At 35.5% G+C, this 26871-nt stretch overlaps 1 protein-coding gene across 1 annotated transcript in view; it reads right to left on the bottom strand.

Annotated features, from left to right (window-relative positions):
* The window catches only part of LOC113051952 (ADAMTS-like protein 3), a 142742-nt gene that overhangs the window by 17431 nt on the left and 98440 nt on the right, over positions 1-26871 (bottom strand). Inside the window, exons 13-23 of the mRNA XM_026216149.1 lie at positions 25962-26166; positions 25198-25345; positions 20265-20349; positions 16533-16822; positions 16151-16280; positions 14273-14477; positions 12503-12685; positions 11531-11684; positions 9731-10757; positions 1576-1703; positions 1363-1491 (exon numbers count right to left, since the gene is read on the bottom strand). Of these exons, the coding sequence (XP_026071934.1) occupies positions 1363-1491; positions 1576-1703; positions 9731-10757; positions 11531-11684; positions 12503-12685; positions 14273-14477; positions 16151-16280; positions 16533-16822; positions 20265-20349; positions 25198-25345; positions 25962-26166 (2684 nt within the window). The remainder of the gene's footprint in view (positions 1-1362; positions 1492-1575; positions 1704-9730; positions 10758-11530; positions 11685-12502; positions 12686-14272; positions 14478-16150; positions 16281-16532; positions 16823-20264; positions 20350-25197; positions 25346-25961; positions 26167-26871) is intronic.

Raw genomic sequence — 26871 nt, forward strand, 5'->3', positions numbered from 1 at the left:
TCAGATGTGATAGTGAAATGTGTGTGTGTGTTAATGAATTCCAATCAGTCGTAAATGGGACGTGCGTGCACGCTCACTCTCAATTACCATAAATCCCGCCCATTAAATCCGGCTGACAACTATATGTGAGCATCATATTATGACACCAAACGAAGGATTTCAACATGTCTTCTCAAAAGCAACTGAAAAAGAAACATTTTACATTAGTTTACAAGTTTTATTATCAGAAGTTCATTCAAAATGCCACATTTAAATTTCAAGCGTACTAGTGGCGTATGAGGTCCTAAAAAAGGAAGTTTGGAAGCATATTACAGATCCTATTACTGGCTCTCATAATAAAAGTTAAAAGAAAAACCGTATGTAATTAATATATATATATTTTTTTTCAAAATGCTGTGTAAATATGTACCCGATTAAGGTGAATTAAAATGCAGCCGTATTAATGAGCAAAACGTTCAGACGTTAAACGCACTATTTACGCGTGGCTGGGAGCAGGTGTAGATTTCTTTCGTACCAACTAACATTTGGAAAATACGAACGTTTTAATGAATCCGAAAATTTACGCCAAAACCACTTTACACGCGATTTACACAAAAATTTGTTCTGCTCGTGTTTCATGAATGAGACCCATACTGTATGTGTAACAAAATTTGATTGTTAGCATTTCTTTAGCTTATTATTTTCAGCTATCATTTTACAAGTTTACTAATATATAATGAGAAACTTTAGCTGGGTTTCCTCTCTATCCATAGTTGCGAATTTAACTTATGCACAAAATTGTAATATCGGGGGCAGTGGAGTGGGGTATGAGCGGTTATGAACAAATGAATAAGACACATTTGTCCGTGTTTCACTCCATCTCGAACCACACTCACGGAAAGTGCTTGAGAAACAGTGTCTCTTCTGTGACTTTCAACACGTTTTTTTAGTCTCGAGCTAGACTGTACGATATTCACATTGCATGATTTTTACGTAGAAAGGTCAAAAGCGCAACGCATTAAAAGAAATAACCACTGGCCAAATTCAAAAACGAAACTAAAATTACATAAACTTTGAGAGCAAGAGGGCCCCCTAGTGTTTCAGGGGTGTCACATGATTTTTAGATGCCCATGGAGGAATTTATTCACGGGATGCATTTCAAACTCCTATTATCAGCATTAACCCTTTCTTGCACTTTTCTTGCACTGGATTCTTTAATTATTTATAAAACAATATATTAAAATATGTAATTTGCAATATTTTAGAGTAGATCGCATTATGCTTGACTATATACTGTATTGATAGAATATTTTTTTATTTTGATAAAAATGTACCAACATGTAATCTTTTGATTGTGAAATCGACCTGTAAATTGTCCCCTACCTTTGACGGGGCACTCCAGGGTGAGGTTGGCACCTAAACGGACACTGATAACCCCTCCGACCACCACCTTCAGACTGCTGCTCTTCAGATCTGACGTATTTGTCTGCGAGGCAGCGATCGTGGGAGTTTCTGTTTATAAAGAAATAAAAAACCAGCAGCTCAAATTGTATACAAAACAGTCATTATAGAGAGCAACAGTGTGTAATGTCTCACCAGCTAATAGAACTAGTGTTGTCTCTGAATCGGAGCCCAAATCATTGGTGGCGGTACATCTGTAGGTTCCCACATCACTGGCGCCGGGGCTGAGGATGTGTACTTCTCCATCGCTATCCCACGATACCCTGGGGAGAGAAAGAGACACACCTCCAATCAGCTGTAGAGTTCAGAGAACACAATTTTTTGCATTTCCCATTCCCACATATCTAGCATTAAAGACCCCTGTGAAGAAAATCAAGTTTTTTGACATTGTTTACAGTGCTTTTAATACGCATAAAACCATACCATGTGCAAATTCATCAGTCAACATGATTGCTGATCATTTTCTCCTAATTTGCATATTCATGAATCCGTGTATACTAAATGAGGTAAGGGTGTAGAGTTTAAGGCATGAAGAAAATATTTTCACCAAAAAGTATATGTCATTTTAATTATAAAAGATCAGTTTTAAAGCATCAAAATAGTGACTACAGGGGAACTTTAAGCAGTTAAGAGACTAGTTCACGTTAACCAGGTTGTATCTGGGTTAAAATAACAACTGATTTCTATGCATTACAGAGATGAAACCACAGAAGCTTAATGCACCACACTGTGCCCTTTCCATGAAAACACACACCATGATTGTGTCTTAATCCAGTCACACTATGAGATCCGGTTCAGTCTCTCATTTCCTGTGGATCAATCAGAGGTTTCCCTCAGGCTCTGCTATTCTTCTAGTTCTGGATCACGTGATCTTTTACAGCAACCAGGAGTCGCTGAAGAGCCAATCAGAGGCTCATTTATCTACACTATCTGTTTAAAGTGTTTATTGTGCAGACACCATTGTGTGCTTCTGGAGATCTGCTCAGGGACTTCATCTGACACTTCTGAAAGACTAGTGGGCCCCCAGCACAAAAACAATTAAGGGGGTTAAATTTGTAGTGAACACATAACAATCAGAGGGTATCAGCTTAATAGCTATTTTCTCAAAACTAGAAAAATACATATCCTATCCATTTTTAATCACCATTTTATTTACATTTACTGATTACTAATACAAGCATTCCCTGATAATCAAACCCACAAGTGTTAAATAACTATGAAATGACTATTAAATATCTTCCAGATAGTTTCTTGAGTGAAGTAATGAAAAACCCAAACCCATGAACTAGGTATGAAATGTCTATTATATTTTCCGGATGTAGTTTCTTAAGTTGAACACTTAATGGAAGAAAAAAAAAATTACACACACACACATATATATATATATATATATATATATATATATATATATATATATATATATATAAACACACACACATCACATTACATTTAGTTTTTGTGTATCCAGTGTATCCAGTGTCTCATGATCTTTCAGAAATCATCCAGATATGCTGGTTTGCTGCTCTTTTTATTATTAATGTTGAAAACAGTCGCCTAATATTGCAGAAACTATGATAGCATTTTTCAGGATCCATTATGAAGATAAATTCAAAAGAACGGCATTTATTTAAATCTTTTTTCTTTGCCGACTAAGAGTATTCATTTCATTCAAAACAATTTTTACTGATGAACACACAATATAAATACACACACCCATACACAAAAGTATGCAGACTATTTGAAAAGTACTATTTATAAGAAACACAAAGTTGTTGCCAATGTGAACAATTCAAAATCAATCACTTATAAGGCTTGATTTCACAGAGGATGCTGCCTTAAAAGACTGCTGCCTATGTAGACAAACACAGCATGGAAGCTCTCTATGTTTTGGAAGAGAGACAGCGTGATTAAGAAAGTCAGAATGGGTTCGAAGCCAGGGAGCAGTGAGCTCTCCGTCCACTCCCACCCAAAGCCGCAAAGGGATGCCGGCACAAAATGTGCATTGTATCCCATCCAGCACACATCTCATGAAAGCCCACTCATTTAGAGCCACTAATAAAAACACAGCAGCTGAGTCATGTCTGAAGTATCCAACTCATAGAAAAGATATCATCTAAAGTGTGAAGACACGTCTGGAGCGACTCAGAGGCACAAATGTGTGCGGAAAATCAACTTCAGGACAATGGCAGCATTGTTTCCACAATCACAAACATTATCCTATTGTATACTTACATGCCACATTTAATGAAAAAAAAAAAAATTATAATAATAATAAAATTATTACAAGACGCCTTTGGGAAAAATTGAGCTTGCATTTCAAATAATTTCAGATGATTGTGTGTGTTTTTTTTTTCTTGTTTTATGCATAAAACTAATTTTTACTGTTTTTACCCAAATTTAATTCAATATACATATTGTCTGCAAAAGTCTGAAAAACTGTCTCTTTTTTTATTTCTTTCGGAAAAAAAGGCAAGAATCCTGATTAAAAAGTGTTTCCTGGAAAAAAATAAAATAAAACTAAAAATCAACCTTAAAGAGTTTAAACAGAAGCTAGAAATGTTACCTTCACAACAAACAGATTTTTTTTAAGTTACATGGAAATTACATGAAATTATTACATTTAAATGATTACATGATTAAATAATACAATTACTAAATCATATTATTAGTACAGAAATTAAAGTCAAATATAAATACAAAAGCAAAATAAATAATAATAATAAAAAGACAAAAGCACACAGAATTGCTAAAACTAAAATTTAAAACTGAAAATATAAAAATAAAAATATTACATGAAAAAAATCTAACTTAAAAATGTTAAATGAAAACTAGAAAAGGTACCTTCACAACTAACAAAAAAAAAATTAAGTTGAAGAAAATTACATGAAATTATTAGATTTCAATTGTTAAAATATTAAAATGACTAAATAATATTACAAAAATTAATCTGAAATTAAAGCTATATTTCAAATCTAATAAAAAAGTCATAAGCCCATACAATTCCTGACACTATAATTAAAAACAAAAACTATAAAAATAAAAGCTAAACAAATATTAATAAATACTTGTATATAGATAAAACTAAAATGACACTGAGCAGAAGCATATTGAAGAGATTTAACTAGGTTTATTTATTAGGCCAAGATAGATATGGTTTGGATGCATTTTTCACTCGTCTTATGGTGGAAATCATACAAATGAATGCTTTCCAGCACATCTCTTCTCATCAAGCTCCATGATTCAAGGTACCTTTCATTTCCAGAACACTACTTAAACGCTAAAAACAGCATGAGCAAAAGTAAAAGTGTTGCTTACTTGAGAAATACATTTCTCATTTAGATCTCAAACGGTACAGAAACTGCAGTGGTTTGAGTATGAAATCCTGTTCACAGCTCTTAGAGGAAGGCAAGCTTGTTAGGGTCTGATTTAGAGCGTCACAGCGGTGCCAAGACACATCTGAACGAAAGAGCGTGAAAGGGTGTGACTTCACACAGTTTTAGAGTTTGTGAACGTCGATCACATCGCCTGTGTTTTGCTTCACATTTGGCCAAAAATAAGAAGTGCTATTCAAAAGCCCCACAGCAGAGACGCCACAGGATCTGTGGACAGGAAGAGATCTACAGCGTCACATGGAGCCATGCTTCTCCAGCGAGGATGTCAATGCACACATAATCCAAAGGTTGTGAGTTTGAGTCTCGGCCTGGCAGGAATTGGATGTGGGGGGAGTGAATGTACATCGCTCTCTCCCACCTTCAATATGATGACTGAGGTGCCCTTGAGCAAGGACCAAACCCCCAACTACTCCCAGGGTGTACAATTTTTTTTTTTTTGGTAAATTTGACCAGATATCAGATTCAAAAGTAGACGATAATACATATTTATTGAAACTATTTGGAAATTGGAAACCCACACTCACATATATTGAGAAGGTGAAGACTCCCCCCCCCCCCCCCCCCCCCCGGTTGAATAATATAATGAAAAGGTTTGTAAAAACTAATTGGTTGAAGCATATTCACCCATGTTATGAATGATTTTTATATAATATAATATGTATCAGAAATTAGGACTGTACATTTTATACCTTATCTTTGTTTATTTCTGATTTGTTTACATAATGCAAATTTTTATCTATGTATTTATCTTGTATTTCATTTTATTGTTGTTGTTAATATTCTCATGTATATTTTATTATACTTATTTTGGCAGGAAGGTTAATGTTATCTGTAGTAATTGTATTAAGCTCTTTGTTAATGCTTAGAAAATGTTTTAGTTTTGACTACATATAGTAAAAACTGTAACAACAATATATATATATATATATATATATATATATATATATATATATATATATATATATATATATATATTTTTTTTTTTTTTTTTTTTTACTTTTTTAGGATTTAGAGTCTTTAAGGTCACTTTTGAATTGATGTATTATTATTATTATTATTATTATATTGCTATTATTATTATAATCTTTCTGACTCCAAACTTCTAAACAATAGTGTATATAATTCAAATAATGCATGTGCATATAATTAAAATGCTATCAAATTTTTACCTTCACAAATTGCTTGGACTTCTTGACAGACAGACGAGTAGACGGTTTATGTTTCTTCCCATTAAAAAAAAACAAAAACTCTGGCACACTGTATTTTATTTTGGTATAATGCGACATGTTTAAAATATCTCCAATACCTGCAGTGAGAGAAGTATAACATGATCTAATTGTAAATATTATTCTGTAGGAGTTGAATGCATTCATTCTGGGTTGGCACCGGGCTGGCATGAGTTGGCAATGGCAATATATCAGGTTTTGGAGTCAAGTGGGATTAAATAGCACTGTTTTGATGGCAGCAGTGATGAAGTAGAGACCTCACGCAAACACGGCTGTCAACAAAAGAGTGGGAGGTAAATTATTTGGCAACTCTGAGCAATAGTGTGGTCAAAATAACTGGGGCATAATAAATAAATGAAGTATTATAAAAGAATTGTGCATGATCCAAACATATAATAAGACAAAAATGGTTGAAAACAAGACTGTTCCCCTCTTCTGAACTTTCAGAAACAATGTTTTTTTTCTCTCTGAGTTCTGAGAAGGATCTGGCATCAAAAATCAAAGAGACAAACATCAATCAATAAAAGCATCAATAAATATTTAATCCCAACTCCAATAAAATAACATCTGATTTCAATCAAATCTGTTAATGGATGTGACAAGCAACACATTTTTTTGCATAAAACCAAGCTGTCAAAATCATATGCAAGGTAATTATACAAAAGAAGTCCCATCAGTAAAAATGATTTTAACAATTATTAACCGATGTCAGCTTTCACAGTGTCAACACAGACATTTGGCTAAACTCATCAACAAAAAACTTTATTTTAATCTTTATGTACTTTTTTCTGTATGTATTTTTAAGCTGTTTCCAACTTAAAGGAACACTCCACTTTTTTTGAAAATAGGCTCATTCTCCAACTCCCCTAGAGTTCAACAGTTGAGTTTTACCATTTTCGATTCCATTCAGTTAATCTCCGGGTCTTGGCTGTAGCACTTTTAGCTTAGCTTAGCATTGATCATTGAATCTGATTAGACTGTTAGCATCTCGCTCAAAAATGACCAAAGAGTTTCTATATTTTTCCTATTTGAAACTTGACTCTTCTGTAGTTACATTGTGTACTAAGATGGACGGAAAATTTAAAGTTGCGATTTTCGCCATGGCTCCCTGGACTGCCTGATTTGCCATGGTTCCCGAAATGGGTATTACCCTGGAGGCCTTAAGTCCAATGTAGGCCTGTCTGTAGAGGCCTCCAGAGCACCCTCCCCGCTTCCTGTTGGAAGTTAGGCGGCACGTGGATGCGCTTTCCAGGAGGGGGAGGTAATGTCAGTTCTGTGTTCCTGTGTCTTGCTCCCCATGTGCTCCCCATTACCCAGTTTCTCCCTATGTTGATTATGTTCACTGATGTCAGGTGCTCCTCGTTTAGTTCTAGTTATTTAAGGCCTGGTTCTTCCTGTGTCCTGCGTCCGGTCTTGTTTGTCAATCCCCTGTTCTTTGTGTGTATTCCGTTGGATTAATGTAGACTATCATCATGAATTCCCCTACGTCTCCTCGCTCCTTCACAGTAGCAGTACCGTGACAAATATACTGTACAGTAATGTAATATAATATGATATAATATAATGTCATATAATCTCTCTTTACAAGATTGAAAATATTGAATTCTTAGATTTTAAAACTAATTTATTATTTTAAAGATAATTGATAATTTTAATTTAATTTAATAATGTTTTGCCGTAGGTGTAAATCATACATTTTCTTGTTACGACACTTTTGCAGCTGTTGGATATTTGCAAAAATTTCCACATTATATTCTCTTTCTAAATGCCCTTTCACCTTTCTGAAGTTAACTCAGCATTTTAAAATGCACTAATTTAGAATGAGAAGGCACAATGCAATTAATATTTACCTATTATTTATCTCCTAAAATGTCTAAAATCTCAAAAATTGTATTAAAAACCACTTTATCCAACTGGAAAATGCATCCGTTGCATTGCAAGACCCTACAGTTCAAGTCAAAAGTGATCTCGGAGAATTCAAGGCAGCTGAGTTTTCAAGCCAATGCTGCAAGAGGAGGCCTGAACAGTGTTTGCATAGCCATGTCTCTTTCAGGTCCCATAGCGCATGCCAGGAAGAGGGGCAGACAATGTTTGGCGACTGTCTGGGCGGAGGCTATGTTAAGGCCATGAGCTGGACAAAGCTGAGTTACTAAGTCAATGTTTTCAATGATGGTATTTAACAGTCAACAGTATATAATAGATGATTAGACCACAGTGCAACCCTGGAGAGCAAGTGAAAGAAGCACAGCCAGTATTTCTGACCCCAACAGACCGCATAATGTGAGATCTGGGGTGCTCTGGAGGTGAATATTTGAGTGGGTTGGTGATTAACAGGCTTTTGGAATATGCGGTTGCTCAATCAAGATCAGTCACGGCTGAACTCAGAGGTACACAGGGAGGCTTGTTTTCTATAAAGAGAGAAAAAATTGCTTTTCGGTGTTAAAGCTCACCTCTGCTCGTTTCCAAAATCATGTTCGTTGGACAAAAAGAACTGCGGTTGATAATAACCGAACAAAGTAATGTAAATTCCAGAAGTTTTGAAATCAGACACTGTACTGGTGTATTATAGTAAAAATGTCTTTGCCTTTAGTTATATTTTGAGCCACAGAATGCACACACAAAATGATGCATTCAAAGAAATAGTTAATCTAAAACTGATAACTCTGATTGTTTCAGAAAAGGAGATATTCTGAAGAATATATCAGCACACATATGAAGGATCTTTAGAAATCTACCAGTATGGAAATTCTGGTCAATACAATCAGTCTTGTTACTGATAATTAAACTATTACAAATTCTTTTGGCATTAAAAAAAGCTAAATTAAAATATATATTACATTAATAACTAAATTAACAAATAAATTTAAATCAGAAATGTTGACAGTTAACTGAAATAAAATAAGTTTAAGCTGAAGTACAACAATTACTAAAAATAAAAGCTTAAATAAAAATGTAAAAACAAATAAAATGACTAAAGCAGATTTAAGCACTAAAACTTAAAATGAAAAAAATAATAATAATAAATATATATATATATATCAGAAATGTAGTCTTGGCAACTAACTTAAAATAAGTTTAAGTGTATACTAAAATTACTAAATAATAAAAGCTACATATAAATAGATATAAAAAAACACTTGAAAAACAATAAATGGCCAATTTTATAAATTAACACAACGTTGTAATAGATACATATTCAATATTGGCAACTAAATTACATTTTTACTGATAATGGCTGATTCTGTAACTCAAATTAAGGGTCATGGGTTCGATTCCTTTCTTAAAAGCATCTGTTTTGTTAAAATGTTTGGTCAAAAGCATCTGCTTAATACATAAATGAAGATATAGACCAGTATAGTTTCAGTTCACTATAATGTGCATCCCTATTCATAAGCAAAAATGTTGTCCTCCATAAAAAAGAACAACATGTTTAGAGTGAGCAAACAATGACAGAATTTCTGTAATTCAAATAACTTTTTCACTAAACATGGCATTTAAATGGATTTACACAAGATGATGGCTAAAAATGCTGTGGTGTTTAGTTCACAAATTGTACCTTAAGAAGAAATAAGAAGAATAAATTGCAGAAAGTGAGAAACAGAGAGAAAAAGAGCGATAAACTGCAACAGTAAATGGCACTCCAACCTCCCAACTCCATATCATTGTCTTTACCTGTCGCTGTTCTGAAGCGGAGCTCCATCTTTGCTCCACGAGAGGTCTGGAGGAGGCAATCCCTGAGTAGGACACATCAGCGTGAGGCTATGGGTAGCATTGGTTAGGTAAGCGGTCCTGCCCACATGGATGCGGAGATCCCTCTGGAAGCTCATGGCAGACCCGTGATGAATTTGTCGAACAATAACTGCCCGACTGCCTTTTTTCAGCATCTTTCCTTCAGAAAGTTCAGAATTGTTTGGTGTCTTATCTAAATGTTTGTCCATCATAGTGCTTTCCTCGGTTGGTGCCCCTTGCCCCGGAGCAGCCAAATCCTCCATAAGTTTTCCAATCAGGTGCAACGCCATTTCATCCGTTACATCTCCACTCTCGGCCAGTTGACTGATGTTCTTCACGAGCTCCTCGAACTGTGCAGGATCAAGGACAAACGCTCCTGTATGGCTCCTGGCAGTTGAAGCCAAAGCATAGTTTCCTAAAGCAAGAGTATCCCAGAGTTCCTTAGGCTGGCCTTCATTGTCTCGGTAGAACTCGTTTTTTTCAATCCATCTCGGGCGAGATTTTGGAGCCTTTTTTCCAGGTGGAAACCCCTCATTGCACTTTGACCCAACATAACCTCCGTCTTTGTTGACATACGGATGAAAGTTCCTTCTTCCCAAAATCGTTCCTGCAGGATGTTCCAGGAGTCTATTATTGTATCCGATCAGCTTCAGAATGAAGATGTCTGAATCTTGGTTGGCCCAGCAGCGGTACAGTCCGATATCTTCAGCCTCCAGGTTGTAGATCCTCAAAGCACCTGATTTGGTGATGCTACGACGTCTGGAACTGGTCAGATCATTCCCATCCTTCTCCCACCGGACCTGAGCTTTAGAGAAATGCCGAACGGGACACCTGATAACGATGGAGGTCTTGGGAAGAAGGTAGGCTCGTCCTCCGATGGTAAAACTGAGCCGTTTTTCTTGTCTGGTCTGGATATAGATGCGTTTCAGGCCAATGACAAGAGGGCAGTGTTTTTTGGAGTGCTTGTGCTCTGTGCAGAGAGATGGAAGAAGTTTAAACAGTTCAAACATCGGTTAGGCCTAATTACTTTAGTTTCGCTTGAGGTTATGAATGCTCTAAACCACCCCAAAATAATCTCCACTCTTGACTTCGAGCCTAGTGAAACCAAATCACACGAGACAAAAGGGCTTTGGAAAGTTTAGGTGAAAGAACAAAAACCATGAGGGCACAATGTGAATATATGTTCTCCTCTTGCAGACTGATCTGCTATGGGACGTCCCTTTATTCCCACAGTACCTTATCAAGATATTCAAACCGATAAACCCAAAACAGAACCTAAAGCTAATCTTAAAGAAACATCATCAAGGCCGATCTTTCTGCACCACAGCGTTAAGCTATAATCTAAAAGCATCTCAAAGCAGTCCTGGAAGATTCATATGCTCATAATATGTTCATATTTAAGACCACAGAGAGTTCAGTGGTTCATGGGTATCATGAGAATAATAATAAAACACTAAGTGATACCTACAGAACCCTGCTTTTTATTTGAGAAATTTGAGATGAAACCCAAGTAGGACTGTGCTTTTAGGGGGTCCCAAAATCTTTTTATGAAATTTCCCTTGTGCTGCTATCAGAATGTATGGAGACCACATTGAGAGCAAGATCAAATAGAGGTCAGTTCCAAGTTAAATTACATCTATAATTTACATGAAATGTAATGCTTCACATAATCAGGTGTGAACTGATGTGGCAAGTTGCATGTAAAGAAGGTTGGAAAATGAAAACAAGTGTAGATTATCTTACTACTGCATGGGCTCATACGGCAGATCCTGATGAGAGGAGGGAGGGGGAGGTCACTGCAGGCCGACATGTCCAGAGTGACCAGCTGACCGGAGGCCGTCTGTCTCCTACACACGGGTTCCCTCCGCTGAACACCTTTCCCACACGTCACAGAGCACTACAAACATATGGACAAATATATTTATTCAATAAACCCTATTAAAGGAATTATTCATGCAAAATATGGTAATATTGTGAAATGTTATTGCAATTTAAAATAATGTAATTTATTCCTGTGATGACAAAGCTTAAAAAAGGGCAGAAATGTTTTGTAACCTTATAAATACTTTTACTTTACTTTGATCAATTTAATGCGTTCCTGCTCAACCGTATTCATTTCTTTGAAACAAACTTTTGAACGATAGTGTATATAAGTGAAATAAAACGTATAAATAATTAAAAGGTTGCACAAATTGCACCAAACACAAGCATACACGCATAGATACTGACTGACCCCAAACCTTTGAATAGTTGTGTAATTACTTCAAACTAAAGGCTGGAATACACAACACGACTTTTAAAATCTGAATAGATTTTAAAACACTAGGCATCATCGCTTATACAATAAATGACTGACACATAAAAACTATATGTGTTCTAATATTGGTTATAAACATGTTTGATATCCTCCAACTGGATGAAATTATAGTCAGAAGCTTAAAAATCAGAGTCTGTGACCATCATGCACTACACGACTTTCCTTGACATCTGTCAACTCAAATCTGCAGACTGGCTCCGACTTTCAGCAACTAGCATCGACTCGTCCAGACTGTAAATTGGTGAAAAGATCTGGGCCACATTTGTGCATTGTATTCCAGCCTTAACTCACTGTGCAAGAATATCATTTATGAAGTATCTGTCTATAATATATTTATCTGAAATATATTTCCAAAGCTTAGCTTGGTTAGACACACACACACAGACACACACACACACCTTTGACCACTCCCCTCCTTCCAGACGAGGCAGCAGACAGTCAGGGTTGTTGCAAATCCTGTGGACGTCGGGTTTGGTTCCAGCGCACTCCTCATCACTCAACCTGCGGTAACTTCCAGTAGCCAGTCTCTGTTTACAGTAAACCTTGCGCCACTGAGTACCTCTGCCACATGAATGAGAGCACTGACCCAGAGACCAAACAAACCAACATCAATCCTTTCCACATATGCCACAACAAGAGAGATCACAGGAGAGCAAATAACACTCAATATGCAGATGTTTAGTCATTAAAAGCCATGTGAAGATCAGCTATAAAAATGATCATGTTCCATTACAAAATATTCTTAAAAACACATGCTCAAAGAGAATAACTTGTCCTTCTAAGTGTTTATGTGAATCTCTGGCACCTGCTGTTTATATGAAATAAGCACATCTATGCAAAGTCTACATTTAATCTCATAGCTGTCTAGAAGAAGCCACGGAGATATTAAAGAGATTTCTTTGTCATTTTTAGTTAACACAAATAGAAAAATCCCACACAATGCTATAGCTTGCAAATCATTTTTTAAGTAGGACTGCATAAACTGAAATAAAATCAATATTGCAATATGGCTTACTACGATAGTCAAATTGCACATGCTGTGATTTTATTAAATGAATGTATGCTTTATTGTTTTCAGACAGAGATTTTGTTTTTAATTTTACAGAATTAATTTTACAGTATTATCCCAATATGTAATTTTTTTCTCCCACTTTTTTTCAAGTTTTTTTTTTTTTTTTTTTTTAAATCGTTCATCGCTAAAAGTATTTCAAACACAAATAAAGAATTTTAAAAAACTTTAGCTTTTAAAATTTATTATTTTTATTATCATCATTATTAATATTATTATTAGCTCCCTTCTCGGTAACAAAATTACCTCACTAATTCTAGAATAATTCAGACTTTCCAAATATGGCTATCCAAGTCATCTGGTAAAACTTCCTGTATTTTTTTTTCATATCCCAATATATGTAATGGGAAAACAAAATACTGCAAGGTCATCATGCAGCACAAATTTTCAGTCATTTGTTTTTCAAACCTGATGAACGTCACATTGAAAAACTGAATTATAGCATTGTGAGGGATTTACAGTATCTATCTTTATTAGACTATTTGCTGCAAATTATTTTTATGCACCAATGTGTAGTTTTTAGAAGGACTTGCGAATTCAAATCCAAAATCCAAAGCAAACAGACTGAAAAATTGTTTATTCCCCTAGATAGTTAAATGCTTAAATGCATAATCCGACCCTCCCCCGACCCTTTACCTGAGTCAGAATTTGCAATAAACCCCTAAACCTCATAGAAAAAAATTGCAATAACCCCCCACCAATATATTCTACACTGCACTTTACTCTGTACTACCAAACTGTATAATAACTTATTTATCTGTACTTATCGTATCTTCATTTTATATATATGTATATATATATATATATATATATATATATATATATATATATATATATATATATATATATATATATATATATATATATATATATATATATATATATATATATATATATATATATATATATATATATATATATATATATATATATATATATATATATATATATATATATATATATTGTTTACTGTGATTTTGCTATTGAAGAACGGTTAAAGGAATTTTCATTGTTCCTTTAAAAATGACAATAAAAGATCTATTCTCTTCTTTTTAATTTATAATTTGAATTTCTCTCTGAAATGACCGGGCTCACTAACCTGCTGCCACTCCTCAGCCTCCCAGGCCGGCGGACACGTGACCTGGTTGCAGGCCTGCAGTTCTAGAGGTCTTCTCTCCACACACTCTTTGCTGGACACAGATTGAGTGCGGTTTCCCGCCACAGACCTCACGCAGGACACGCTGCGTGACTGCAGCCCCACGCCACACGACACCGAACACGGGTTCCACACGCTCACCTCCCATCTGAAGAAAACACACAAACTCACAGCTCTTACACACTCCATGCAAAAACAACTCATTTTAAATTCATATGATGCAGATGCAGGGTAAGTTAATACTTCGCACAATCGTGTGCATGATCAAGCAAATCGAGGGAACAAACTAGTAAATCATGCACACAATTTAGCGTACTATTTTTTTCCTGCATGCCAGGCTCCGTAAATAATAGATTATAAAGACTATTATTTTCTTTTGAACAAACATTGAGAAGTCGAGCGCAATAAGACCAGGAAAGTGAAATAATCAAGTAAATCATTGATAATACAAAATGCCAACAATATTCCTTAACACAGTCTTCTATATCTTTATGATTTAGCAGGATATTATTGAATGTATAGTGTATAGTACTGCAAAACATAAAGTGACATTGCCATGGTCTTTGAACTATATGATCCCTGGCATTCTATGACAATCATGATTGGAAAGATCCATATGAAGGCGATCGTTTGGCTTTAACACCAGGCATTTCGAATTCAAACAATCCTGCCTATATAATCTGAGATAACAATCAAGCTTTTGCCCAAAAGAATAATAACCATAGTAATATTCTGAGCCGTAGTACATAAAAAGCCACATGAAAGATATCAGCTCCAGTAAACCATTTATTCCATAATGCACTGCACTAAAAAGCCAGCTGTCCTGCTTTTGTTGGCAAATGGTCAGTTAACAGGAAATCACATTATTTCCATCACATGTCCTTATTTTCAGAGCGGCCTGACAGCCTGCTAAGATTAAATCTGAGTTTGGTCTTTGAACATAATCTAGGCCAGAGGTTCAATTTTAGCTCCTTGTTAAGGAGCTGGATGAATCATTATGTCGTTTTTTGCTTACTTGCTTTTGCACGCGATATCCTTCAAATGACAAACACATTTGGTGTTGGAAGAACTAATCAGTGGCCTTTGCTAAAGCAAGTATCACTATTAGTTTTATCATTGTTCATATTTCTGGTTAAATAGGGTTGTGCTATTAATAAAAAATAAAAAAATGCAAATAAAAAACTTACACCTGTCAGCACCTTACCAGTTAATAACAGAATTTTTTTGATTATCAGTGAAATAAAGTCTTTATTTCGGGCTGTTCTTCATGATAAATTATTGTATGAAATTAAAAACAAATCATTTTGTGTGCTTTTTAGAGCTTCACATTCATTGTCACTATGAATTGTCCTTATATTCAAACAAAACCTTGAAAATGTCTTATTTTGTCTTCCAAGGAAAAGATAACAGCATACAGGTTTGCAATGATAAATAAATAATGACAGAATGTTAATTTGTTGGCAAACTATTCATTTAAGCAACACACGTGGAACTAGTGACTCAACAAAGACGATGAAGGATTTTTTTCCCCCTTTTTCATCATTAAAATGATTATTTAAAAACATATTTTATTCACTCATCATTTGGTTCACTCTTTTTACCATCCAAACTTTTGGGGCCAGAAAGATGGTTTTTCTTTTTTAAGAATCGACTGCTTTTGAGGATGCATTAAATGAATCAAAAGAGACAGTAAAGACATTTATAATGTTACAAAAGTTCAAATAAATGCAATATACATATAAACAGTGTGTGTGTTTGTGTGTGTGTGTGTGTGTACACACTGATTTTGAGTCATTTCTTGCAGTGTTTTTTGGACCATACCTCGGAGGACACGGCTGAGGGTTACAGATGCGAAGCAAGGCGAGTGGCGCTTTGGAGCCGTTGCAGAGTGTGTCATCAACAATTTCCTTTTTCAAGGTGCTCACACACCTGACAACAGCCATCTGTTTGCCTGCAAAACAACACTGTGAGGAACAAGGCTTTTGGCAGAGGAGTATTTCAATATGTATTTTGCAGCCCAGGCTGATCACTATCAGCTCTCTTAGCAATTTTAGATTTCATGCAAATTTAATTTCATCTGGAAAGCTGTACATGTAAAAATCTAAATCATTTATTTTGCTGTAGAAAATCGTTGATAAAGGCTATTTGGGCAGTAAACGCATTAGAGCGGTTGTTTTCTCTAATGGGTTTCATGGAGGCTCACCAACAGCACATGAAGCAGAGCAGGGAGTGAAGCCCATGTATTCCCAAACATAGCCGTGCTGATCAGGGATCTCCTGGGCCCTAATCAGCCTCCAGGACAAGTCTGGAGATGCTAAACAGGGACCTGAATCACAGGTCCTTTGTAGGGGAGGCTTATCCTCATCACACTCTTCTTCAGGTAATTCGACTTCGGCTTGAGTGAAAGACAGCAGCACTTTGCATTTTACTTGACGCCTTTGAACGCCCAGACCACACGACACACTGCAGGCTGACCAGGGACCTGGGATGAACCTGGACACACACAGAAATAAGTGATGAAGCTGAGCATGTTTTAGAAATATGCCACTTTCACAACCAGTTTGCAAGAACACATGTGAAAAAAAGAAAAAAGAAATAAATGCTTCTTTGTCATTGTGTTGTCCTCACTTTTATTTTCTATTTATATTGATAAATAGAGCATTAAAATGGACTAAAAGACTTTGATATTTAAGAGTCAACCGCACTTAGAATAAACGTGATCATTAAAAAAAAAAAAAAAATGTGGCAAAGTCTCCTAATGAACCACAGAATGATTTTTCCATATTTCTGCTGAGAGGAAAATGACCCTTTTGGAAAATACTGCTGAAATTCATAGCTTGCGTGATCTGTGCATAATTGGATTCAGGAACAAAAAAGCAACATGTTCTTTGCCACCAATGTAATAAACCTGAGAAGAGAGAACTTGTGTACATTTCTTCCTGTCATGTCATTAAATGCAATTAAAACACACATGAAACACTAGTGATCTGTAAAAGTATTTAAGCATTGTGGAAATGCGCTCGCCCGGAGTGGGTGTCAATGCACACCTCACACCGCCCAATGTCTAAACACTTTCCAGGCTAAAAGGATTAAAGTTTATGAGATCTGTAATTCCACATAAGCCTCAAACATGCCATGTTTGGACTAATGTAGGGTTGTCATTCAGGAAATATTATGATGTCAGAACACCTCATGTAATTGAGAAAACAGGCTTGCATTTTTGGGGTGCGATAAGAGTTAGTGACTGGAGTGAATGTTAACTTATTTGCATTATGTTTAATTCGCTCAATCTTTTTATTTTAATATATATATAGTACAGTATTCTCATAAAATCAAAAATCTCCAAAAAGTACAGAAGCATTTTTTTTTACAGTGTAGAAAAATGGCGGAAGAAGAGCATTTATGCTTCTGCTCACTTTAGCACACTTCGGAATTATAAGTACTGACATTCATGTGCTTAAGGTATGTTTTGGGCCTGTGATCATATGTGGGTACATCTATTAGAGCGTGTATATCAGGGAGCGCGTTTCTAATCTCAGGATTAGCATTCAGGAACATTTTAGGTTTGAGAGGAGGTTCCTTCCTCAGTGCATGTAAGCAGGATAAGACGTGGCGTGAGACTCCACAACCACATCCAACTCACATAATCCGCCCACCCAAATCACAGAGGCAAGCGTCCAACCTTGAATTCCACAGCAAAGTGGACTGGGCTCTCTGAGATAGGGCTGAGTACCGAGCCCTGATGCACGCCACCTTAGATCACCCTAAATTTAGTTACTTAAGCAACAGAGCAGAACGCAAAAGAAGTGGTGCTATCACAGAGTGATATACTCCACTCAAGAGTGTAATTCAAGAACGGTTTGCAGACAAATGGTAGATCTTAACCCCCCTACCCCCACAAATACATGTATATGAACTGAAGTGTTCTTCAATGGCTGTTCTGTAAACCCTTAAACACTTTCCACCCCTCATTTTTCCCATTTTATGAGTCTCTGTGATAGATGCCTTTGGTAGACCTTAGGGAGCAGTGGCTGTCTGGATGTTAGCAGCCCGCATTTTGCAGCTTTCAGTGGGAATAGTGGGGGTCCATCAAGCTCCCCTGCCAACTATTAACAGGGGTCTCATTTCAGAGATGGGGAGGGGGGATAACTCTAATAATACAACTACAGGGGGTGAAAGTAGTCCGTGGGGCCTTGTTGAAGCAATGAAAGGAAACTGGACACACAGAGGCCAGAATGCATGCACGCTCAACACTGGTTTCACTGGACGTTTTATTTGGATGAAGAACCAGCTAATGAAGCCTGATTCTTGAACAGGGTAGGATAAAATGTATTTTTACTGCCACTGAGTAAAAAGAACACTCCCAGTGTGAAGTCACCAGAAATCCTGAGTAACAGGTGAAAGGATCAATCTCTACAGGTCGAGAATATTTATGAATGAAAAAAAAAAATACAATACTGTAGTGAGTTACAATACACAGAATGTGGCGAGACGGTCTTGGAATACCTGAGGATTCATAGTTCAATGGATTATTGGTTATAAAAGGTAAAGGATTGATTTATATGTTTATTCAGACACTTGTGGAGAAGCCCAGAGGTAATCTGCAGACTTTTTCCAAATTTTCTGCACGGAATCTCTGGAAAAGTCAGCTGAACTATGCAGAATGGATGTCTTAAAATGTGTTAAATGGAACTAAAAGTATACTAGTATAGTATATTTAGTTTTAATAGCTGAAAGCAAAATCATATTAACAAAATAACAAAATAAACATTGTTGATCTGAGTAATAAACATTCCAATTGTATTGAAAGTTTTAAAACTTTCTCTTAAACTTCCTCCAGTTCCAGGAGAGCCTGTTAATACGAGCCTGTCCTCCAACAATAAACGACCATATAGGTCATTTGTGCAAGCACCTTATTACGACCTATATTTACATTTTAAAGTTAACCGGCCTCTAGCGGGCGTAAAAATAATAACAGCATCTATCGTCATGAAATGACATATAATGTCATTACCAATCAAAACGCACGTTTATTTAAATGCAATGTGTGGACTTTTTACACCGATTTCACAGTAATTCGTACATATTTTACAAGGTGGCTTATTCGTTCGAATGACCACACCTAACCCCACCCCTAAACCTAACAGAAATCATGTTAAATTATGATTTATTGAGCATATACATTTTACGTGTAAGTCCGTTCTCTGGGATCAAACCCATGATAGCATGATTACATATCAAGGTATAACGCAATAATCTACAAACTGAGCTACATGAAACGCAAACCAGAGGGCAAATAAAAGAGTACAAAACATTAATATGAAAATGACCTTTTGCCGATAGGGGCACAATAATATACGCTCTGATGGGTCGTATTTCAGGGATTTGGACAAACGACCTATACAAGTGTATTGGTTGGAGGACAGGTTGGTTAATACAGTAACTAACTGAATGCTAAGGATGAAGCTAGTACTGAATCACTCTCTGCTGACCAAACTCACACAAAGATATTGGACAGGTTTAGTTTACAATAAATCAGAGGAGGAGTTTTAAAACACATTCAAATTTTTATTTTTAACTGTAATATTTACAATATTACAATTTTACTATATTTTTATATTGTTCAAATAAATGCAGCCTTGGTAAGCATAAGAAACCGCTTTCAAACACAAAACTGGGCTTGTCTAAAATGCTCTCACACTTACAAAATTAATCTAATGCCATCATTTTTAGGGATATTGATGACCAAATGGAAACGTTAATTAAAATGATCACAGTATTCAATATTAATTTTGTATTGTCGAACCAGCATAATTATTTTGTAAATATTCACCCATGACTATAATCCAGTCCTAGAAAAAGTAGCGATTTAGTCTTAATGTGACTATAAAATGTACAATATAACATAACATAAAACTTTTTTTTTTTAACTCACGTTGGCTCATCCAAGGCTACTTTGATTTCTTCCAGCTCTTGAGCCTGTTTCAACCATGGCAGCTTGGCTTCAACAGGTTGGTTCTCTGAAAAAGCAACAAACAAACACAATATAAGATGACATTACTAATAATAAAAAAGCAAGCATGCATCAAGTAGAGGAATTAAACTTTTCTTCCTCTATATTGACATATTACCAAGTCTGGTCTAAATAAAACTGCAAAACATATCAACTCTAGTAAATAAAAGGAATATTATACAATATGATCTATGCTGGTTAATGTGGGTTTAACCACGCTGCAAAACCTTCTGGTTAAGCTACTTAAAATATCTGATGGGAACAATAGCACGCCAGCATCTAATACACAACAGAAAATGCTCTTTTTAGAGATATTGAAAGACTAGCTAACCACAGTACAGAATTTAAGCTCAAATATAAAAAAATCTAAAATGATAAAACATACTTGAGGTCCAAAATAGTAAAAAGTGGTGCTTGTCTACTTATCAGAGGCGATTAGTTGAGGGTGGTGTGGAAAACTCAAATCAAAGATCTGGGCTGAAAACCAAAATGTTGTAGGTTCAAGCACTGTAAGTGGTGATCCACAAACCATCACTCTTTGTACTCTTGAGCAAGACGCGCAACCTCAGGTTACTCCTTAGAGGGTTCTGTAAACTGTTTTAGAGGAAAATGTCAGATAAAAGATGACAAAAAGATGCGAGATCAGTGACGAGGGACACTCACATTACACCAGAAACCCTTCCTACTAGGAACATCTGTAGTACCATCACTGGGTCATTCGTCTTACTGAAGGTTACAAGAAAGCCAGTTTGAGTCTGGGCTGCTACCCCTCCAACCCCCAACCCAAAGACAGCTAATAAAGCTCAACATAAATCTCCATGTGACAACCAAATATTTATGCAAGCAACCCTTTATTGATCTGGAACAGGATTATCATAGCTGTCTGTGACTGTGGGACAGCAGTAAAGTCTTGCAGTAGAACATGCCCAGGGCTCAGGGTTTGGCTCTTCAGTCGGGGTTTCGTCCTCAGATTTGGCATGCGGGAAGGTTTGGGATGAAATAGCAGTCAATGGAGCCTCTGTCATTTCAACCCACTGAGTTTTTACAAGCATGTCAGTCTCAAGTTAAGTGTGGAATTGAGTGATTCAAAGAGAATTAATGGTTAAAAAAGCGCACAGATGTTTCTGATCACGGTTTCTTGAATTCTGGCATTGTTGCGCTGCTGATATTACATTTAAAAGAATACACTACTGTTCAAAAGTTTGGGGATGGAGAGATTTTTTTCATGTTTTTGAAAAGTCTCTTATTCTCAGCATATTCGCTACATTTATGTAATCAAAAATAATGTAAAAACAGTCATATTCTGAAATATAATTACAATTTCAAATAACTGTTTTCTATTTGAATATGTTTTAAAATTAAATTTATTCCTTTGAATTTTCAGCAGCCAGTACTGAGTGTCACATGATCCTTGTTCAATGATATCTGATATGCTATTTATTATTATTATCACAATTAATGTTGAAAACATATGAACTACTTAATATTTTTGCAGAAGCTATGTTGTTACTGTCATTCTAGATCAATTTATTGCATTCTTGCTCAATAAAGGTAATAAAAAGAATCTTATTCAACCAGAATCTTAACAAGGTAGTGCACTTCACTCAAGACCTCACTCTCATTTCATTTCTAACCTGTGCATTTGTTCAGTGGAACACAAAAGGAGAATTACAAGGGATCTTCAAGTTTCTCTCTGAGTTTGGAACGACATTATGGTGATTCAGTGATGACAGAATTTTCATTTTTGGGTGAAGTATTCCTTCAATGAAAATTTGGAGGATTTAAGTAAAGCTTATAAATGTAGAACATGTGTGAGGAGGAAAGTGTTAGACGTCTAGATGACAAACACCTCCTGTTATGTGCCTCACATGTCCTCTGTCTCAAATAAGGACGTTTGATTCATGAGCAGACGGTACTATGTTTGGCATGACTTGGCATGAAAAAAAAAGTGCAATTTATTCATGTACTCAGACAAATCGCTTGAACTAATTACACAAGACTTCATGACTAGTGTGTCTTGCCAAAAAGACGTAACATACTTAAGTGAGAAAAGACACGGTCACGCAGAGAGACCCAGTTGAAAACATGTTATTGAACCGAGGTTGCTCTTTCAAATTGTTCTCAGTCATGCTTCAGCTCAGCTGTTTCTCCAAAAACAGCTTTGGATAGAATAGAATAGAATAGAATAGAATAGAATAGAATAGAATAGAATAGAATAGAATAAATATTGGCAGGAAAAAAAGAGCTATAACAGTAACATTAGGAAAATAAAATAAAATTAAACAAATAAAAATTTTTGCAAATATGCATGCAAAGACTAGAAATATAAAATGATATAAATCCAAGTGCATAAGAACAAAAAAAGAAAAAATGTTAAAATACTTATAAATTACATGAATTATATTTATAGACATTATAGATCATTGACTCAAACTGAACCACTTGTTGATTTTTATATTTTCTCACATAAATATTACAATCAGATTCTTAGCCATATATCCATTCAATAGTATTAGTAAAATCACAATTCATTTCACTTTTTTAGAAGTCTTTATTTAAAATCAACAATTGCATTAACATTAACTCTTTTGAATTACATTTTTATTATATTTTAATCTTTTTTCTATATTTATTTTCAACCACTTGTTTAATTAATTTCGTATATGAAAAAGTAAACTGTAGTTATTGATGCATTAATTTTACTTTATTTCACTCGTGGCTAGTAAAAACAACAGAGATCATAATGAAATTGCAGAAGAGATTTCATTCTCATGTTTTCTCTGAAAGGAAAGAAAGACACTGAAAGGAAAGCTGTCAGAAGGAACAGGGATCTGACAGGAAAATAAAGTAACCGGCAGGGAGAAGTCTCAGGTATTAATTAACACCACAGCAAGAAACCGCTCTAAAACGCACCGTGACTGACTCTCGATGAGCTCACGGTGTCTATCTCCACATATTCAGATCACACATTATTTCATGAGCGTCTGTCTGCTGCAAACACTCCTCTCTCCTGTCTGACAGCTGTAGGCACTGACTGTTCCCTAATGGAGACACGCCACTTCCTCAATCCTCAATGCAACTATATAAGGAAAACCCGTAACGGCAAAGATGGTGGTTGTATGCACATGGGGGAAAAGGCGTTTTAAACCTTATTTTGGGGCAAAGTCATCAAGCTTTCCCAGCGATTTTTATCATATTTTACTGCTGTTTCTATACATGCAGTTTTTATGTCCCGGTGACCACTGAAAGTGCAGTTCTGACTCTCTGCCCATTCATTTAGATAGGAGCTGGTCTTGTTAGTCTGAAATAGGAGGCGTTGCCAATATGGCGGCCGAGTGGCACGACTTTCCTAAAAGGATGGAGATGGAGACCACTTTGGTTGTGTTCCAAAGTCTAGTGATCTTCCCTGATGCCTCCCTAAACTGAGACGGAAGACTCTACGCAGTCGGCAGTTCTGTTCCTCATTCAAAAACAAATGACATAAATGATAAGCGTTTCTTTTCTGCCGTTTACTATCAGTGATGGATTTTTTTCACTGCACATTCTCATTATAGTATCTGTGATGGATACATTCAATGCTGCCAAACGGGGTTCTTTAAAGGGCAGCATCATTTCATTAGTAGGTTTTGGAACAGAGACTTTAAATGCTTCCCTGAAACAAATACGTTTTTTTGAATCATATCAATGTTTTAATGTTAGTTTTTATTAGTAGATGAATGGAGCTAAACAGTGACTGCTCACTTTATCAGCAGCCTTGGCTCCAGATTTATTTCCCATTTATTTTCTATGAAGGCATTTCAGAAAATTCTTCCATAAAGAGTTCAAAGCCTTGAATGAAAGTAACCAGCTACAATGAATCAAAGTATTACATCGTTTGATTTGACAAAAAACAACAACAAAGGAACTTATGAAAGAAAGAAGGGAGCACTGAATGTACAATTCACCAAGACTCTCCCAGAATGCATTGGGACAAGGTCTATGAAAAATGTTCAAAGAAATATTTCATATCATATTTTGTCTTTTAATTTGGTCCACTCAACAACTGTCATTTTTATTTAAGATCCAAGGATTTTTAAAAGTCTTTGAAAAACCTGGATATATAAATTATTCTAAAATTCTAGACTTGGTCATGAAAGGCATGAAAATTAATAAATAAAACAAATTAAATGAAATAAATAATATTTACTTGTTTATTTATTTAAATGAAATACACATTTTCTCACTCTGTCAAGCTATTATCAGATACAACTGGCTATTTGTGAGGGAAAATAATAATACTAATACTAATACTAATTAAACACTGTAATTATAAATGACTAGAAAAGTGTCAATTTATAGATAATAAAAAGATTAAACCATGAAGAACATTCACTTTTGGAATTATGTAATTTAATTATTTGAATATTTTTTATATTTATTTTAAGCATTTTAATTAAATATCATTATCATAAATAACCGATAATATTTAGATAAATATTTAAATAAACTAATTTAAATGGCCACTCCTAGTTTCTTTAAACTAAAAAAAAAAAAAAAAGTTTGAAAATGAGCAGTTCTGTATTTTCAGCAGAAGTATTAGAAATATTTTTAGGGGCCTTTGAATGGAGTCTGAACAGTTGAAAACCACTGTATTAGAGCATAATGTAATATGCTAACATCAAAATTAGATGGAATTAAATAATTTCACATGTGTAGTTCCTTCTTATGTAGAATGTTTCAAATCCTCATACTGCGTAAGGTTCGATGTCAGTGAGGAGGGTGACTTTCAAGGCAGCTGACTGTGTAGGCAGTAGGCAGTAAAGTAGCTCACTCAAATGTGGATCTTTTTAAAAGATCACTTTATTGTTGTTTGTACCTCGTGGTTTGTGGCAGGCGACGGGGACCAGACAGTCCTCTTTAATATGGGGTTTGAGATGGGGACTGCAGCCGCCAGTATGTTGCCCACTGTGATCCACACACAGCACCACTCTGTAACGCAAACCCGGGCCACAGGTGACCGTGCACTGGACACAAACAGACACCAAAACACAAAAAAATACATGGAGCAGTCCAGACGTGCTGATATGTGATCATATTCCATTCAATATGTGTTGTAAAGGCCCTATACAAATTACAATAGAATTGATATGTGCCTATGTATGCTAAGTGTAAAGTGAAAATATGTGAAAATAAAAGTTTGGAGTCTGTAAGAATTTTTGTGTGTGTGTGTGTGATTTTGAAAGAAGTCTCTTTTGCACACCATGGCTGCATTTATTTGATCAAAAATACATGAAAAACAGTATTGTGAAATATTATTACAATTTAAAATAACTGTGATGTAAAGCGGAATTTTCAGCAGCCATTACTGTAGTCTTCAATGTCACATGATCCTTCAGAAATAATATAGTATCATATACTTTAATTCTTATATTATATAATATCTATTATATTATATATTAGATATTTTATTAGATGATATCTAATATTGCGAAATCATTCTAATACGCTGATTTGGTGCTCAAGAATTATAAGACCGACTATTCATTATTATTTTGAGCTTACTAGGTTGTAGACGGTAGCTAAAGATGGTAGCTATAAATATTCCAGAAATGGAAGAAGAGGTCAGTAAAGGTCACTCACCTGAGACCACTCCATGGCCATCCACTGCGGACACTCAAAGTTGTTGCAGCTCTGTTTGCTGATTGGTCGAGGAGAGTGTGTGCACTTCCAGTCCTCGACCTGCACGATCTGCCCGTGGACATCCTCCTCGACACACACCACGCTTCTCTCCTGAGAACCTCCTCCACACGACACCGAACACGACGTCCACGGGTTCTGCTCCCACCTGCACCAATATTACACACTTCATATTTAGTAGATAAGTAGTAACTTTGTTATGAAATATGTTGTATTGTAATAATGTGAGGTGATAACAATTACAGTAAAAATTTTGAAATATTATCGTAATTTAAAATAATTGTTTTTTATGTGAATATATAGTAAAATGTTATTTATTCCTTTATTTATTTAAAGCTTAATTTTCAGCATCATTCCTCCAGTCTTCAGTATCACATGATTCTTCAGAAATTATTCTAATATGCTGATTTGCTGCTCAAGAAACTTTTCTTCTTATTCATAGTTTTCACCTGACCTGGTGAGCAAAAACAACTGCAGTACAAGCCTGTCAATTTGCTATCTATTCCAATCCAAAAATATTTAGATCACATCTCACAAGAATATGTGAACAATACGCAAGTTTTGGACATTAGCAATCTATATAAACAAGCCCGCAATATTTCAATCACTAAAAACAGAGGGACATTGTAAAACATTTATTGTGAAAACATCTAAAGTGCCTTTAACAGTGATATTAAACTATCAAATACAGTATCACCTTATATACGATGCACGCTTTATGCAGGTAAGCAAATGAGCCCGGAATATGAACGCAATGAGATAAATGGTTTAAGTGTTTTCTTTATAATGGTTTTCTGTGGGTAAACATTAAATAATGACAGAAAACAAAAACAAAACAGTGGCAAAAAAAAAA

This window comes from Carassius auratus, chromosome 32, assembly GCF_003368295.1.
Source record: "Carassius auratus strain Wakin chromosome 32, ASM336829v1, whole genome shotgun sequence".
Lineage (NCBI taxonomy): Eukaryota > Metazoa > Chordata > Actinopteri > Cypriniformes > Cyprinidae > Carassius > Carassius auratus.